This window comes from Marmota marmota, unplaced genomic scaffold (assembly GCF_001458135.2).
Source record: "Marmota marmota marmota unplaced genomic scaffold, marMar, whole genome shotgun sequence".
Lineage (NCBI taxonomy): Eukaryota > Metazoa > Chordata > Mammalia > Rodentia > Sciuridae > Marmota > Marmota marmota.
The window spans coordinates 4711989-4727460 of record NW_025999891.1 but is presented as its reverse complement, the minus strand read 5'-3'; the positions used below and the strand labels follow the sequence as shown (position 1 = coordinate 4727460).

The following is a 15472-nucleotide window of genomic DNA, read 5'->3' as shown; positions in this document are numbered from 1 at the left end:
TCTTTTAAAAAAAAAAAAAAAAAAAAAAAAGGTGGAGGGATGTGGCTCAGTGTTAAAGTGCCTCTGGGTTTAATTCCTAGTAACTAATTAACAAACCCATTTAGAACAGTGAAATGCTGTACAGGCCCAGCAACCTGGCAGCCAGGTTTTCAAGCTCAGCAGTGAGACTCTGCTTCTAGTCCATGTGCTTAGGTATGTGGACTCCAGGTTTTCTGGAAATGGGGGTCTGCTTGCCAGCTGTCAGGATCTCTTGCCAGGGACCTCATGATCTCTGTCTGATGCCTCCTTGCTAAGCAGAGGGTAGCCATGGCAGAGGGGCTGCAGGGGTACCTAGCTAAGCCTGGCAAGCAAAGAACCCAAGGAAGGCTGTCTGTTCTGTGCATGTGTCTCCCAGGACAAGAAGGACTCCTACCAGCCTGTGTGCAACATCCCCATCATCACATCCATGAGGGAGGAGGACAGGCTCATCGAATCCTCCACCAAGGTACTGGGAGCTCAGAGGGCTGTGGCCAGGGAATGCCATGCCCCCAGCCTGGCCCTCACTCTCTCCTCCCTCACAGCCCGTGGTGAAGCTGCTGTACAATAGAAGCAACAATAAGTATTCCTACACCAGGTAGGTGGGCATGTCTGCGGGGGGACTTGAGAAGGGCTTCAGAGGCAGCTGAAAGGGCACAGCCAGAGCAGACACAGGGCAGCAGACCCGGGGACAGCCTCCTGCTCTCCTGGAGTGGATAACTTGGGTCTGGGGTTATTTCTTTTTTTTTCTTGAGGTGCTGGGTTTGGAACACAGAGTCTTGGGCATGCTAGGCAAGTGCTCCACCACTGTGCTACACCAGGGGAAGGGAAATCAGGGTAGAGACATTTAGAACTTGGCACAGGACCTTGTTGGGATATAGAGGAGGAAACAGGAAACACGCCCTTAACAGGTATCATGTCAAGAGCATGCCCAGTGTTTTCATCAACATTGTCTCACCAGGCAGGGGGCTGCTAGGAAGCCAGCAGGCTGGGAGTCCTCCTAAGCCTCCTGCAGCCTTTGTGCTTCCCACTGGACAACTTCCCCGTGGCCTCCAGGGTCCTTGAAACAGGCCACAGTTAATTATACCCAGATGGTTGTGGGCTCAGAGTCCCAGACTCTCCCTGTGCTTCCCTGTAGACAGGCACATTGCCAACCCCACAGTAAGGGAAGGAACGCCCCCTGCTGGAGTAGCAGCGGGACTTTGTCTCTTTGAGCTTTCCTTAGTCTCTGCTGTAACTTAAAACCAACTCAATCCCTTTTCCTCACAGGCCCCCAAACCCAGAGGTTGCCCCATGACTGTCTTCCTGTCCCCCCCGGCATCTTGACTTGTCTTCATTTCAGCATGGCAGGCAGGGAGGGGAGGGGAGGGGAGGGCCCAGCTCGCCCTAACAGCTCCTCTGGTGCCAGAACCTCATTCCCAGGCCTGCTGGCCCTCATGGGTTTTTCAGCAACTCCGATGACCACCTGCTGAAAAACATAGAGCTGTTTGACAAGCTGTCCTTGCGCTTCAATGGCCGCGTGCTCTTCATCAAGGATGTCATCGGTGACGAGATCTGCTGCTGGTCCTTCTATGGCCAGGGTCGTAAGCTGGCAGAGGTGTGCTGCACCTCCATCGTGTATGCCACAGAGAAGAAGCAGACCAAGGTATGGGGACTTTCTCTGCACAAGGTGGAACACACAGCAAGCAGCTGAGGCAGTGCTGCCCCCAGATGAGGCTTTCCCACAAAGCTCTGTGTTTGGCTTTCTTTCCCAAACATGCTGTGATACTGCTGGCTAGGACAGAGCCAGAACAAGGGATTCGGGAATGGATGGAAACCATCTGCTTCTGGTAGCTAAGGGACAGCAGGCATTGGCCAACAGGGAACTGTGTGATGCAGTGGGAAGGACTAGGTATTTGAAGTTGGCCCAATTCGGATTTAAATTCTGGTTCCGCCACATACCAGCTGTTTTTTAGATAAGCCATTTAACCATTTGGGCCCATTTCCTCTTTTGCAAACACAGGAATGAGAGTGCGAGATTACTAGAGATCTGAAAATGAGACAGTGCTTCAGAAATCAGCATGATGCAGTGGATATGACTTCAGTTTTCAAGAACACTGATAGGATCTCTCTAGCCCTGGCTAGTAAGGAGTTCCTGGTCAGTCAACTTAACCTCTATAGTAACACCACAGTGTTGGGCATGCCTGAGGCATCAGACAGGTGATAGTTTACACAAACTCAGCTAACCCCTTTTTCTCAGGATGCAAGCAGAAGGTATCTTCCCCGGAAAATAACAAGGGTCAGTCCCAGAGATGGCAGAGCTTTTCTAGGGCGGAACAGCAGTTCATCCGGGGAAGTCATGTAGGTACAAAGGGCTTAGGCCCAGATAGCACCTTCTTGGTCACCAGGTTGCTAAAGTGCCTCCAGCTAGGTGTTTTGCCAGGGTCAAGGAGCAGCTTATAGGAAGTGGCCCTGCTTCCTCATGACATGGGACATGGGACAGTGAGTGTGGGGCTCTCAGCCATGTCCATGGAGGGAAGACTTGGGGGGCTGAGTTGCAACCATGACAACACCTGTTACCTGCCTGTATTCTTTCTTTGGTGGGGGGCAGGGGTTGAACCCAGAGGCATTTAACCACTAAGCCACATCCCCAGCCCTTTTTCTTTTTTATTTTCAGACAGGGCCTGGTTAAGTTGCTTAGGGCCTTGCTAAGTTGCTGAGCTGGCTTTGAACTTGAAATCCTCCTGCCTTATCCCACTGAGCCATTGGGATTACAAACATGTGCCACCAAGCTTAGTTTCCTGTGTTCTTTTGTCCATGAACTTCTCTGACCCCTCACACCACACCTACAAGACAGGCCAGGTTTCTGCCATTCTTTGCATTGAGAGATAAGGGCACAGAGCTTAACATGACATGGCAAGTTTGCTGGAATTCTGCCATACCTTCTCTTTCCTCCATACTGATCCTGGGGATGGGCATGTTGGGTCAGGCAAAAACAAAAAGCAGTAAGACTGCTCATCAGAGCAGATGATATATACATAGGCAGACAGATAAACTGTGTGTCAACCTCTCTGCTAAGCAGTTTACATATTTCTTATGTTGTTGATAATAACTCTGGGAGGGAAATATTAACCATCACTTTACACAAATGGAAACTGCGCCTGGAAAGCTTAGACCCAAGGCCTCACAGCTAGTAAGTGATGGAGCTATTGGTATCTAGGCCACGGGTGCATATTAGTCCATCAGTCTCGGATTGGGGTGGGACAGGGTCAGGATGGTCTTCTGTTATGTCCACAGAGCATGTCTCCTGACAGTTAGGAGGCCTCATGAAGCAGCACAGAGCCTAGAGCCCTGACAGGCTGTACATCCTGAGACAAAATCTGAATCAGTCTTGTCTACCTTGCCCCAGGTGGAATTTCCAGAGGCCCGAATCTATGAGGAGACACTCAATGTCCTACTCTACGAGACCCCCCGCGTCCCTGACAACTCCTTGTTGGAGGCCACAAGCCGGAGCCGCAGCCAGGCTTCACCCAGTGAAGATGAGGAAGCCTATGAACTGCGGGATCGTGTGCGCCGCATCCATGTCAAGCGCTATAGCACCTACGATGACCGGCAGCTCGGCCACCAATCTGCCCATCGTGACTGATAAGACCTTCAAGGAGATGGGGCACAGGAGGCCCTGTCTCCTGCCCTCTGCAGCCCCACACTGCAACTTCCTGGTTGTCTGCTCCAGCACTCAAAAACATGACAAGTCCTTCCTGTGAAATCAAGGGCCTGGGCTGGGAAGGGCCCATTTCCTGGCCCTGACTGTTGAGCACTACCAGATCCATCTCCCTTCCTGTCCAGCAAGGAGCTACTTCTGTTGTGGGGTGAGCTGACCAGCCTCCCTCCTCCTGCTAAGTACATTCCCCTCTGGGCCCTATGCTGAGTGCCCTTCCTCAGCGGAGCCCCACAGGAATGGCTTCATTCTGGGGGAAAGGCTGCTTGTGGTGCTGTGGAGGCCCAGTCTTTATCATAGGTGGGGCTTCTTTTTCCCTAAGGTGTTGAAGCACAGGTTTGATGAGCTTGATTTTTAAAAAATAATCTAGGAAATGAATAGTTTTATATAATGAGGGACTAGGCATTTGTTACCCCTGCAGGGTGCCAGAATCCTGCATAAGGTAGACCCCTCAGCCCTTCTTGATGCTTTTGGGATCTGTCTTTATTGCACTTTGTACTGTTATTCAGGAGATTAGCCTGCCCTGACCCACACCTTTTCCTGACTCTAATCCCCTTTTCCTGCAGAATCATTCTGAGGGAGAGGATAAAGAGAAAGCAATAAAAACAAAACTGACCAGTTTTGGCTCTATCAGCCTGGCCAGGCAGCCCAGTGCACCAAGGAAGACAGGGAGACCTGTGGTCTCACAGCATGCTGCCTAAAGAGACATCTCACCCCCACATCCTGGGGTCATGTCACTGACTCCTGGGATGTAATAGTGCTGTTCTCTTTGATTCTTATCCTTGAGTGCCCTTAGTTCCAAGGCACATTGACTCCACATACTGTAAAGGCTAACACTGTCAATAGTGGCTAGGAGCTACCCTGGGCCATAAACACAAGCAGCACCTGGAAGGCTATAAAGCCCATGGGTGTTGTACAGTGCTGGTCAACATGCCCATTAGCTAAAGAACAGTGGACTCAGCCCTGCACATCCAACAGGCCCCGTGGCCCACCCCAATCTGCATGCTGTTGGTTTTTGTCCTGGCTGGGATGGTGAGTCTCATCCCTCACTGGGATGGCCCAGTGGTGAGTCTATGAACACAGAGCTATAGGAAAAACCTAAATCCCTTGAAGGTCTTCATTCCTTCTTGGCATGGAAATGCCACGTATCAGCCAGGGTATGAGTTCTCATGACTTTGGTTTTCATCCCGTGTCCCTCGGGAGGCTGCTCATCTGAATTCTTTGCTGAGGAATGCCCTCAGGGAGGGAGGATTCTACCAGCCTAACAAAGGAGAAGGAGCACAGGCTGTCAGGTTTATCCCTCTTTGACTACTCTAAGCAGCTGCTCACAGCTGACCCCACAGAGCTTATGGGCAATTGCCAGGCCCAGGGTTGGCCACTCACAAGGACCTGGAATGACATGATGGAACAGGAGAAATGTGACTTATTAAGCAGGCATTTAATGTTAGTCAGTCTTGAATGTAAAATTAGCTGAAGACTCTCAAGTCAGGTACTTGGTGATCAGCTACTAAGTCTTCCAGCCTTCACTGCAGTTAAGATGACAATCCATTTCTTTGGGCAAATTTAGGCTTCAGGGGCTGGGGATATGGCTCAGCGGTAGAGCATTTGCCTGGCATCCATGAGGCCCTAGGTTGGATCCCCAGCACCAAAAAACAAAAAAAAATTCAGGCTTCAGCTTTGTGGCTTTCTTAAGGAGATGGAATGCTTCAGCCTAGAGCTACTGGCCTGTTTTCTCAGCTGCACTTTTGAAGCCCCTTTTTTTTTTTTTTTTTTAAGAGAGAGAATTTCAATATTTATTTTTCAGTTTTTGGCGGACACAACATCTTTGTATGTGGTGCTAAGGATCGAACCCGGGCCGCACGCATGCCAGGCAAGCGCACTACCACTTGAGCCAAATCCCCAGCCCCCTTGAAGCCCTTTAATACTCAGATTCCCAGCTCCCCACTGAGGCATGATCACACTTGTCCTTTGATCTCCACATTCCCCTTAGCTTCTACTTAGTGCTCTGATATTTCAGATCCTGGGCTGTCTCAGTGACCCCTCTTTTTGGTTCTGAGAAAGCACTATAGTCTAGGCTGGGCATTTATCTTCTGACTGAAATATCTTCTCGGTCTTACAGAAAATAATTTGTTGAAATGATCTCTGCTTCTTTAATCAGACTTTGTGGCTTAAGGGTTTGGGGAATTTCCCAGCCCCGTTCAGAAAGCAGCTCTTGGCAGTGTTGAATTTTTCAACTCCAACCGGGTGGGTGGGGAAGGGTAAGCAAAAACTGTCAGATGAAGGTCAAACCTTGTTGGTTTCTGAGAAAACTGGAAGCTTACTGTTAACAATGCAGACCAGTAATGGGGTTTTGAATCTGGTATGTGACCATAGCCTACCTGAAGGATGGCACAGATCCTGGCATGAGAAAATTTTTCCTGTATCACATAACTGCGATCCTTTTTTGCTCAGTCTAAGTGATGGAAATAAACACTAATTTCTAATAAATTTGTGTTACACTGAAGTGGTAGAGAGTCTTGTTTACAGTGAGGAGAGCTCGGCAGGCTTGCAGCTGTGGGCTTGGTTCCTGTGTTTCTGTTCACCATCTGACCTTCAGCTAGGTCATAAAACGGAGGACTCCAGGGCCCTACAACCCAGGCTCCCCCTGGTGGAGGATTAAGAAAAACAGTAACAAGGGCTGCAACCAAGATTTAATAATTATTCAAGAATGAAATGACCTCTAACAATCACTGCAATGGTGGAGAAAAAAGAATCCTAAGAATTGGGGCAAAATAATCCCGATTCATCTCTGGCTCTTGGAGATCTGAGAGAAGCTCAGGAAGTAGCTTGGCTCAATCAGTGTCCATACCTTAAGCTGCTCCTTGGCCAAATTCTTGCCCTTGTGGTCTGGATGCTTGACAGATCCATCTTTGCAGTTGGCAAGCTCACTGCTGCAGGAAGCTTGACTGGCTTGCCTCGCTCCTCTCCCAGGCCCTGCGAGGCCAGGTACATGGGTGGTAGGTTAGTGCCAAGAGCCAGATCACTGTGGCCCTGGAATTGGCCTCCTCCTCTGCACTTGGCAAAGAATAAATAAAAGTCCAGTCCGGTGCCTATCCACTGGCTGAGAGGCACAGTGCCCCTGGGAGACATCCAGCCGGTCTCAGAAGGAAAAGAAACCTTAGCAGTAGAGGCAGTTCCCTAGACATGACCTTGCATGGAAAGCAATCCAGGGCCCCACTGGGTCAGAAAGGGAACCTGAAAAGACCCTGAGGGCAGAAATGGCAAGGATGGCCAAGCATATATTGGTTTATTAACCAAACCTCATATTCCATACAACTTGAATGACAGGCTAAGAAACTCCTCCACTTCTGTGGCAGCTGAACACAGTTCCCTGGTGGCAACATTTACTGGACACAGTGTAGGCAGAGCTTATGAGGAGGCCAGCCTTGGAAGAGTTCCATGTGGGTCTTCCAAAGAAAACAGTTACAAACCTCCCCCCCCAAAGAACCCCACAATCAAATGTTGCAAAGGATTAAATGACCCAGTGTGGCCCTTAATGGGGAGAGAAAAGAGTTCTGCAGCAATTGTGGGTTGAGACCTGTTCTGAGGGGCCAAGCCCAGACATTCAAGGCCTTAGCTGGTCTACCAGTGAAGGCCTGAGGGTGGTGTCTTCTCATCTTTATTGCTTTCCAAAGAGAATGGTGGGATCCGGACATCAAAGTGGGAGCCATCAGGTCTCTCGAAGCGGAACGTGCCCCTGAGGGTCAGAGAAAAGCTGGTTTAGAGGGAGTCAGGTCAGAAGCCCTTCTATGGAGCTGGATGGCCCCATGCCCTCAGCTCCTAAGCCACAGTGTGGTGAGGCAGGCTTGAAATCTCTTTTATCTTAGCTCATGACAAGATGATTGGTCCAGGGCTAGGGTTGTAGCTCAGTGATACAGCATTTGCCTAGTATGTGTGAGGCACTGGGTTTGATACTTAGCACCACATAAAAATAAATAAATAAAATAAAGAGTTTTGTGTCCATCTACAAATAATTTAAAAAAAAAAAAAAGGACTGGTCTGGTCCGGAGACCTAAGAGCCCCGCTTGGCTCTAAATGAAAAGAAACAAGACTGGAATGATGGCTTGTGCCTGTAATCCAAACTACTTGTGAGGCTGAGGAAAGGAGGATCACTTGAAAGTTTAAGACCAACCTGGACAATATAGAAAGACCCCATCTCAAAAAAATAAAAACACAGTTGTGCAGATTCCATCCCTTCAGTACATTCCACACATACTATATGAGCTGTCCAGCTGCATTTTCAGGTAAAGACGTGAAACACAAGGGAAAACAGCCAACTATATGAGCAACACAGTGCAGCATCAGATCCCTGGGCCTAAGTCCTCAGCCCACAGACCATAGGGAACTTGAGAAACAGGCACTCATAAACACCAGAGTGTTCCCACACAACCTGGCTTGGCCCAGAGCTGGCCATAATTTTGAGCTTGCTGTGAGCTCTCACTCTTTAGATCTGTAGCAGCGTCTGTTGAGTCCAATGGTTTGTGCCCCATTACACACTCACCACATGTGCCCACTAGAAGCTTGCAGGGAGACATGACTGCTGTATTGGAACGCGGGCTGCTCCTTAGATAATACAGGTTCCTGTGAGAATACAGACAAAAGTGGTCAGGCCAGGTACAAGGGACACATTCCCTCAACCAAAGGGCCACATACTGACTGCCAGTTCATCAAGACTAAATGCCCCCAACCTAAGACACTACCAGAGCAGGCACTGCCACAGTGACTACTTAGCAGTGGCCTAGGGGGCCTTTTATTCTGACTCTGGGAAAAATAATCTCAGATTAAGGTACCAGGCAAAGATTCTGAGCATAAGACCCACTCCGAAAGCATCCCTTCCAGTGTCCATTCATGAGAATTGTCAGGCACCAGAGTCCGTATTCGGCAAACCTCTGCTGCTTAACTTCCAGTGATCATAAAGTTTTATGTGTGATCTCTATTTTAGCAATAATAAGCTGAGATTTTGCTTACGTAATTTACTGAAAGTTTGCAGTGAGTATACAGCTGGAATTTGAAGCCAACTGTCTAATTCCAAGTCCTGTTCTTAATCACTTTTCCACCCTGCTTCCCCAATCCCCTCCTGACATGGATAAATACTTTGGATGTTGGCCCTGGCATTAGTACTACTTATGACTTTATTTCTCAAGAGACAGGGTGGGGTAGGCAGGGATTGTAAAACCAAATCTCTTCAAGGACCAGCAGAGGATGTAGACATATAAAGAACCAGAGACAACACAACTATGAATGATGGGAGTATGCATGCCCCACCCAACTAGACACATTTAAATTCAGGCTTTAAAAAGGCATTATGATGCTCAAAAAGTGCATAAGCTTTAACTTCAGACTTGTTTGGATTTAAGTCCCGGCCCTATTACTACTAGTGATGGGACTGTAGACTTGTTATTTAGCTTCTCAGTCTCACTCTCTTCATCTGTGAAATAGGTTACAGGGTAACCCACTTCACAGGGTTGTTGTTAGATTCATCACCCCAGGCAACCCAATGTGTTCACACAGCGAGCCTCTGTGAGGAAACCACGCGTGAAGCCCCTGGGGCTTGCTAGGCAGGACCAAGCTAGTAATACTCACCCTGCCCACCACCCCTCGGCCTCGAACTGTCTCCAAGGTGCCCGAGAGACTGAATATCCTCCAGTGTCGCTCCCGGAGCTGTACCACATCACTGTCCAGGTTCTCCAAACGAATACAGTAGCGCCACTGTGGAGGTGTGGGGAGAAAGTTCATGTTTGAGAAAGAACAGATCTTAGGCAAACCTATCCAGAATTCTGAGAGCAAAAAGAAATAAAGGCTAACAATTGCATTAAACAGGCTCCACCCACACCAGGAGGTGAACACCACCTTCCCATCTGATCCCTGAGCACACCTTCTGAGCTCACCCCACCCCAGGGAGACACTCACCCAGTAGACGTGGGAATTCTGGGCTTCCTGGGGGGGAAAAAAAAAAACAAGGAATTTAAGTCTCAGAGAATAAGACCAAGTCTCTTTCAATCAACATGTATCCAAAGTAGAATTCCAGAAAGGTTGCAGAAACAGCTCAAGCTGGGAATGTGTGGGATGATGATGACAGTATCGGAACTGTGGCCAACAAGCCCACAGGCAGTCTCCTGTGTATGTATACTCCTACTCATGGCCACTCTCCTTCTTGTCTTGCCAAGATCACCAATAGCTGGATGCCAACAAATCAACTACAAGACTCCCTCCTTTCTCACCACCTTGCTTTCCAGGCCTGGCCTCTGCCACTGCTGCCCAGGACCCTGTCCTCTGTCCTCCCATAACCTCTAATACTGCAATACTTCATATGTTGGACATTGACCTCCCCCATTACCCTAAGCCCTGAAAGGCAGAAACAATCTTCCATTTGTATCCCAAACCTGGCTCAGAGTGAGGCAAGACACAGCTCAATAAACATTTGACAACTGTATAAAGTGTGAAGATCAGCCCACTCTCATTCAGGTAAGCATGTGTACATTCTTAAGCAAGGCTCCCCCTGAGCCCCAGGAAAGGCGAACCCACATGGAGGACGCTTTCCTGGGACCTACAGGTTACCTACTCTAGGTCTTCGTGTCAGCCACCATCAAAAGACTACTCAACCCCACCCAACACATGAGTACTCTGGAACAGAACAACAGGGACATGTTTTAGATTTTGGCCTTCACCCCCACTCTAGCAGTCAACATTAGGGACACACACAGAATCTGGGACCTAGCCCCGTGGGAAGGAACACAGGCTGGGCACATACCCTCATGCCCATGTAAAAAGGGATGACAGTGACACGAATGTTCTCAGTTGTTTCCCGGTGGACATCAGAGAGCTCTAGCCAGGGGTGATTCTTCTCTTGCCAGGCCCGTAGTGTTTCTCGAGCCACAAAAGGGGGTGCTAGGACAAGAGACAATAGATTAGTCCAAGCCAGAGTCCAGGGTGTTGCACCCACTCTCCAACTGCCCTTCCTAGAAATTCCTTCCCAGTGATGGCATAGGCAGACAGGACAAAGACAAAAGGAGCGCAGCTAGAAGGCACAGACATACTACCAAGAATAAACCCCGAGGGGTAGTGATGTCATGGGAGGAGAATTGTACTAGAAGTTAAGAGCCCTGGTTTTCAGACCTCCAGATGCTACTACCAAGCAACCTTGAGTCACTTATGACCTTCAAGCCTGTTTCTGTCCCTGGAAGGAGACAGGAGCCATTGACCTCATAGGGTCAAGGGGAAGTTGAAAGGGGTTATGGAAATAAGAGTCATGGGATTATTCTTATGATGTCTCCTAGAAGAAAGCACTCTCCTGTTCCTATCTCTCTTCTTGAAAAAGATACCTTTTGTCTGATCATACAGAAGAAATCTTTCAAAAAGCTCATGTTGGATGGGAACTTGATCCGTAGAAGTATAGGGGAGGATGTCTTCATGGCTGACATAGTCCAAGCCTGGAACAGAGAGGGAAAGAGTAAGATTCACACAGGAGGAAAGGAGAGGAACACAACTGAGAAGAAACATTTCCTGGCCTTGCCCAGGGAGGACAATGCTGGCCCCATGGCTCCTGGCACCCAAATCCCTCCCAGGAGATTATAGGACAGCAGAACTCTCTCCCTGGGACACACCAGACCCTTTCTCCATGGCACCATTCAGATGCTAACTGCTCACCTGGGATGGCATAAAGGGCCCGGCTGTCATCATGGTTTGCCAAGAAGGTCACAGCTTCTGTCTGAGATCTCTGAGACTAAGGCAAGAAGTGAGTCAGGGGCTTTCTTGGCTACTGTTCAGTCCCAATGTCTTGGAGGCCAGGGCTGATCTAGGCTTTGTCTGATCCCTCTCCCTCTCTCTGTCTCCACTGGGGTACAGGCCTATCCCAAGGAGGGGACCCCAGGCCCAGGCATCTTGCTTACTTACTATATGTGGACAGTCACGGGCATCAATCAGCACCTGATAGTAAGTGTGAGTTTTTCCTTTCACCTCCTTAGAACCATGACCGGCAGGGTTCTCTGCTCTGCAGGATGGGAGAAGAAACCCAAGATCACCCTGAGAGAAGGGGAAATGGTGTCTGATCAGATCCCTACCACCTCTTTACCTAAGCAAGCTAGTCCTGAGCTGAAGGAGCTTTAGTACCAGCTAGGCACTGCTCAGCAACAGCCCAGCCTACCTGTTCTCCAGTCAAGATAAACAATGGAGCCTGGAAGGCCCACATAGTCACCATCTGTCTTGTTCTCTAAATGTCTCCTGGAAGGGGGCCATGTTGAGAAAATCTAATTGCCACCTCAGTTCAGAGTACCCTACAACTCTCATATCCCAGGGGCTATCTGTGATCATTTAATAGAGCTACTGCTTTTCTTTTTTAATGTACTCTAAAGAAGATGTGAAGAGTACTTACGAAAACTCAAGATAGTGGGAGAGCATTCTGGGGAGGTCTAAAGGGACCCTCTGGCTTAAGCTGTCCTTAGCACTCAACTCTATTGTCTCTGTGAGTATTAGTGCCAGAGAAGTACTCTGGGGCCATTTCTAAGGTCCTAGAGGATACTGTCTTCACCCCTGAGGCCCCAGTTACGTATGTCTGCCATGAGTCAGGCCTCCTCCTGAGAATACTGTGAGGCAGGAGAGGGAAACTTACTTCTCTGGAGTTGCAGAAGCCACATCCCGGTCATACAGTCTGGCCTGCCAGGGAAACAGGACAACACCTCGGTATCCAAAAACACTATGAAGGAACAGCTGGAAGGAAAGAGAGGTGGCCTTAGTGAGTATGCAGTCCAGCAAGTCCATCCAGGTGGGCTGCACAAAGCAGCACAGGTGGAGGCAACTACAGCACAAGGTCTCGCCACCTCTTCCCTTGATCCTTGAGATCAACTCAAGCCAACTTTGGAAAACTCTACACCCTCTTAACCTGGCTGACTCTTCAGATCTCAGCTTTGGCCTTCAGGAAGCCTTCCTTAATCTACTCATTTAGCAGTATATAGATATCAACCATTTGCATATCATTAATTCCTTCCTAGACCATAGACTCCTCGAAGGCAAGAACCATGTCTACCTTGCTTTCTGATTTAACCCAAATGCACAATGCGTAGTCCATTTTAGGCATACTAAAACACGATTAAATCAACAAAAATCTTCCTTACCTTCATAGGACCTAAATCTATCCCAATGGACCTAGAACAAATCTGATACAGAAAAAGAACCTCACACCCAGAGCTAACCACACTGTAATCACTTTGCTAACAAGACGTTAAAGGTTTCTTTCCTGAAAGCTCCCTCTACTGATTTCTGACTATTCAGTATGTTAGAAGAATTTTCAAGGACTTGGCTTTCTCCTCACTATAGCCCAAACAATCCTTCTCCACGCTTACTTGGAAAGAAAATTCACTATTAAGTACATTCAAATACAGGAACACAGAAACTGTACCTTTTTTTTTTTTTTTCTTTGAGGGGGGGGGTTCATGCTGGGATTTGAACCCAGGGCCTTGTGGTTGCAAGGCTAGCACTCTACCAACTGAGCTATATCCCCAGCCCCCAGAAACTGCATATTAAAAAATCTGATTCTCTTGGGCTGGGGATGTGGCTCAAGGGGTAGCGCACTCGCCTGGCATGCACGCGGCCTGGGTTCGATCCTCAGCACCAGATACAAACAAAGATATTGTATCTGCCGAAAACTAAAAAATAAATATTAAAAAATTCTCTCTCTCTCTTTAAAAATAAAAATTTAAAAAAAAATCTGATTCTGTTCTGATACCAAACACAAAGGTGGAATGGAGCTGGGGGTGTTGCTCAGCAGTAGAGCACTTGCCTCGCATGTATAATGCCCTGGGTTTGAGTCCCCAGCAATGCAAAAAAGATAAAAGTGAAATGAGTAGAAAACCTTATCATTCAGGCCTGTGACCAAATCTGACTCCATTCAAAAGCAGAACACTCCAAGAAAATGAAAGCAGACCCATCCCAAAACTTACCTGCCCAGTCTCATATTTTCCATTCTGTTTTGGCACCTCAAACACACCAACTGTCTCCAACACTTTGCCTTCTGGTCGGTTTCTGATCAAGAAAGAAAAGAACAAGCAAATGAAAAGCTAAGAAGGTACCAGTACTTATCCATCAGGAAAAAAAATCACTAGGGTACTGAAGGGCCAGGGCAATGACAGCAGACAAGAGCTGGGAAGTGTGGCCATCTAACAGGTGAGGGCCCTGCCAAGCCACCAAACCACAGAGCTGCTGCCTTTCCTCCTCTGAGGTTCAGCCACAGCTCCTCCTTGATGAAAACCTCTCTAATCTCCCAGTGATAGCTGTGACTTCTCCCAGGTCACTTTCTTCTCTTTTCACCAGCATTCCTCATATCATGCCTTAATACCCTGTTAAATACAGTCCCCTACCCCATGTCTTCCCTAACCCACTTCCTGACTCCCACAGCATTTTAAAGGTCCTTCCCACTTTGCATTTCAGTTATTTGTGTTCGTTTCTTATCTCCATTAGAGACTAAGTTTCCAGGAGCAACACTTATGTCTGATCAGCTTGAGCTGCCCCCTCAGAGCCTAGTGTATAAAAGGGACTCAAAAATTTTTTTTGTTCTGATAATAATTCCATGTCCATTTCTCCTCTATAGTCCTTACCTTGCCACTAAGGGTTTAATCATTTCTAGATTCTCTAATGTACTCTATGCATTACACCTAGTACTGAAGACTCTCAATTATAGTTTTTGTTCAGACGTCAATTTTCTCAGGAGTCTTCCAATTTGCAAATAACTATCATCTCTCCCCAATATTGGTGTCTAATCTGAATCACTATAAGGTCAGCTCTGTCAGTTTACCTCTCTCGACAGTGTTGCTCTTTCTAGGGGCCCTTCAAGCACTGCTATTCTATTTTGGAGACATGCACTTGAACCACTACTCCAATCTCATCTGCCTGTCCCAACCTCAGAGGCACTGCTCACACCATTCCCATACTTCAAATCCCCTTCCCCAAATCACATAGAGACAACGGGTGTACCAAGATCATAGCAAAACCTGGGACCCACGAGGGCCCACACTCAAGCAGACTTGCTTCCCACCTCTAGCATCTTCCTGAGGGGGGCCCAATAGGGGCCGGGAGTTGAAGTCAAAAGCCCTGGGGCTGCATTCAAAGGCTGTCCACTAACAGCAGTGCTGGGAACCTCAGCTGGGAAGGTAGGATTTGCTCAGGGAGTGTTACTAGTTCCCGCTCAGAGCCAGCCTGCACAGCGAGGGGCCCTGGGCCGCGCTCCCTTCTCTGCTCCTGGCACATGTCCCAGACAACCAACGTCGCTCAGTGCTCCAGACCCTGTCCCAAGTCATACGCCGGTCACCCCCAGGCAGCCCAGCCTCCTAGCTCCCTCACGGGCCAGGAACACGATACACCGCTCCTCGGTCTCCGGGCCCGGACCGACCCCAGTGCTCCGTCCCTCACCGAGACGAGAGATGCCTCCGCGACGTCGTAGTTGCCACTAGCGGGAAGGCCCCCGCTCCACCCGCCGCACAGAGCGGCCTCGACCCTCGGGCCGCGGTGAGAGACCGGGACCACCAGCGGCTGCCCACGGCCAGGGCCCTCCGGGCCACACAACTTGCCATGTCCCGTCCGAGCGCCGGCTCGGCTGCTGACACAGGGCCCGACCCGCGGCGGGGCGGTGTCCGCCCCCGCCCCACACTGCCCCGCGCCGCGTCCCGCCCCCTTGGCTCTCTGCCTTGCCTAGCTGCGCCCCCGCGAGCTCCGAACTACTTCCGGCGAGCG

The 15472-nt window shown here is 49.0% G+C and overlaps 2 protein-coding genes across 3 annotated transcripts in view; one reads left to right on the top strand and one right to left on the bottom strand.

Moving 5' to 3' along the window:
• The window catches only part of Tnfaip1 (TNF alpha induced protein 1), a 13080-nt gene extending 6865 nt beyond the window's left edge, over positions 1–6215 (top strand). For both annotated transcript variants that reach the window (XM_015501130.2, XM_015501131.2), the window contains exons 4-7: positions 395–484; positions 561–613; positions 1465–1660; positions 3404–6215. In XM_015501130.2, coding sequence (XP_015356616.1) covers positions 395–484; positions 561–613; positions 1465–1660; positions 3404–3640 — 576 coding nt within the window. In that variant the 3' untranslated portion in view covers positions 3641–6215. The remainder of the gene's footprint in view (positions 1–394; positions 485–560; positions 614–1464; positions 1661–3403) is intronic.
• A 172-nt stretch (positions 6216–6387) lies between these two features.
• Poldip2 (DNA polymerase delta interacting protein 2) lies at positions 6388–15388 on the bottom strand. The gene is made up of 11 exons (XM_015501129.2): positions 15152–15388; positions 13687–13768; positions 12360–12457; positions 11645–11741; positions 11399–11474; positions 11074–11181; positions 10503–10639; positions 9662–9688; positions 9335–9460; positions 8253–8332; positions 6388–7448 (listed from the first exon to the last, which is right to left on the bottom strand). The coding sequence occupies exons 1-11, from the start codon at positions 15310–15312 to the stop codon at positions 7334–7336; spliced, it is 1107 nt and encodes a 368-aa protein (XP_015356615.1). The 5' UTR covers positions 15313–15388; the 3' UTR covers positions 6388–7333.
• Between the last annotated feature and the right edge of the window lie 84 nt (positions 15389–15472).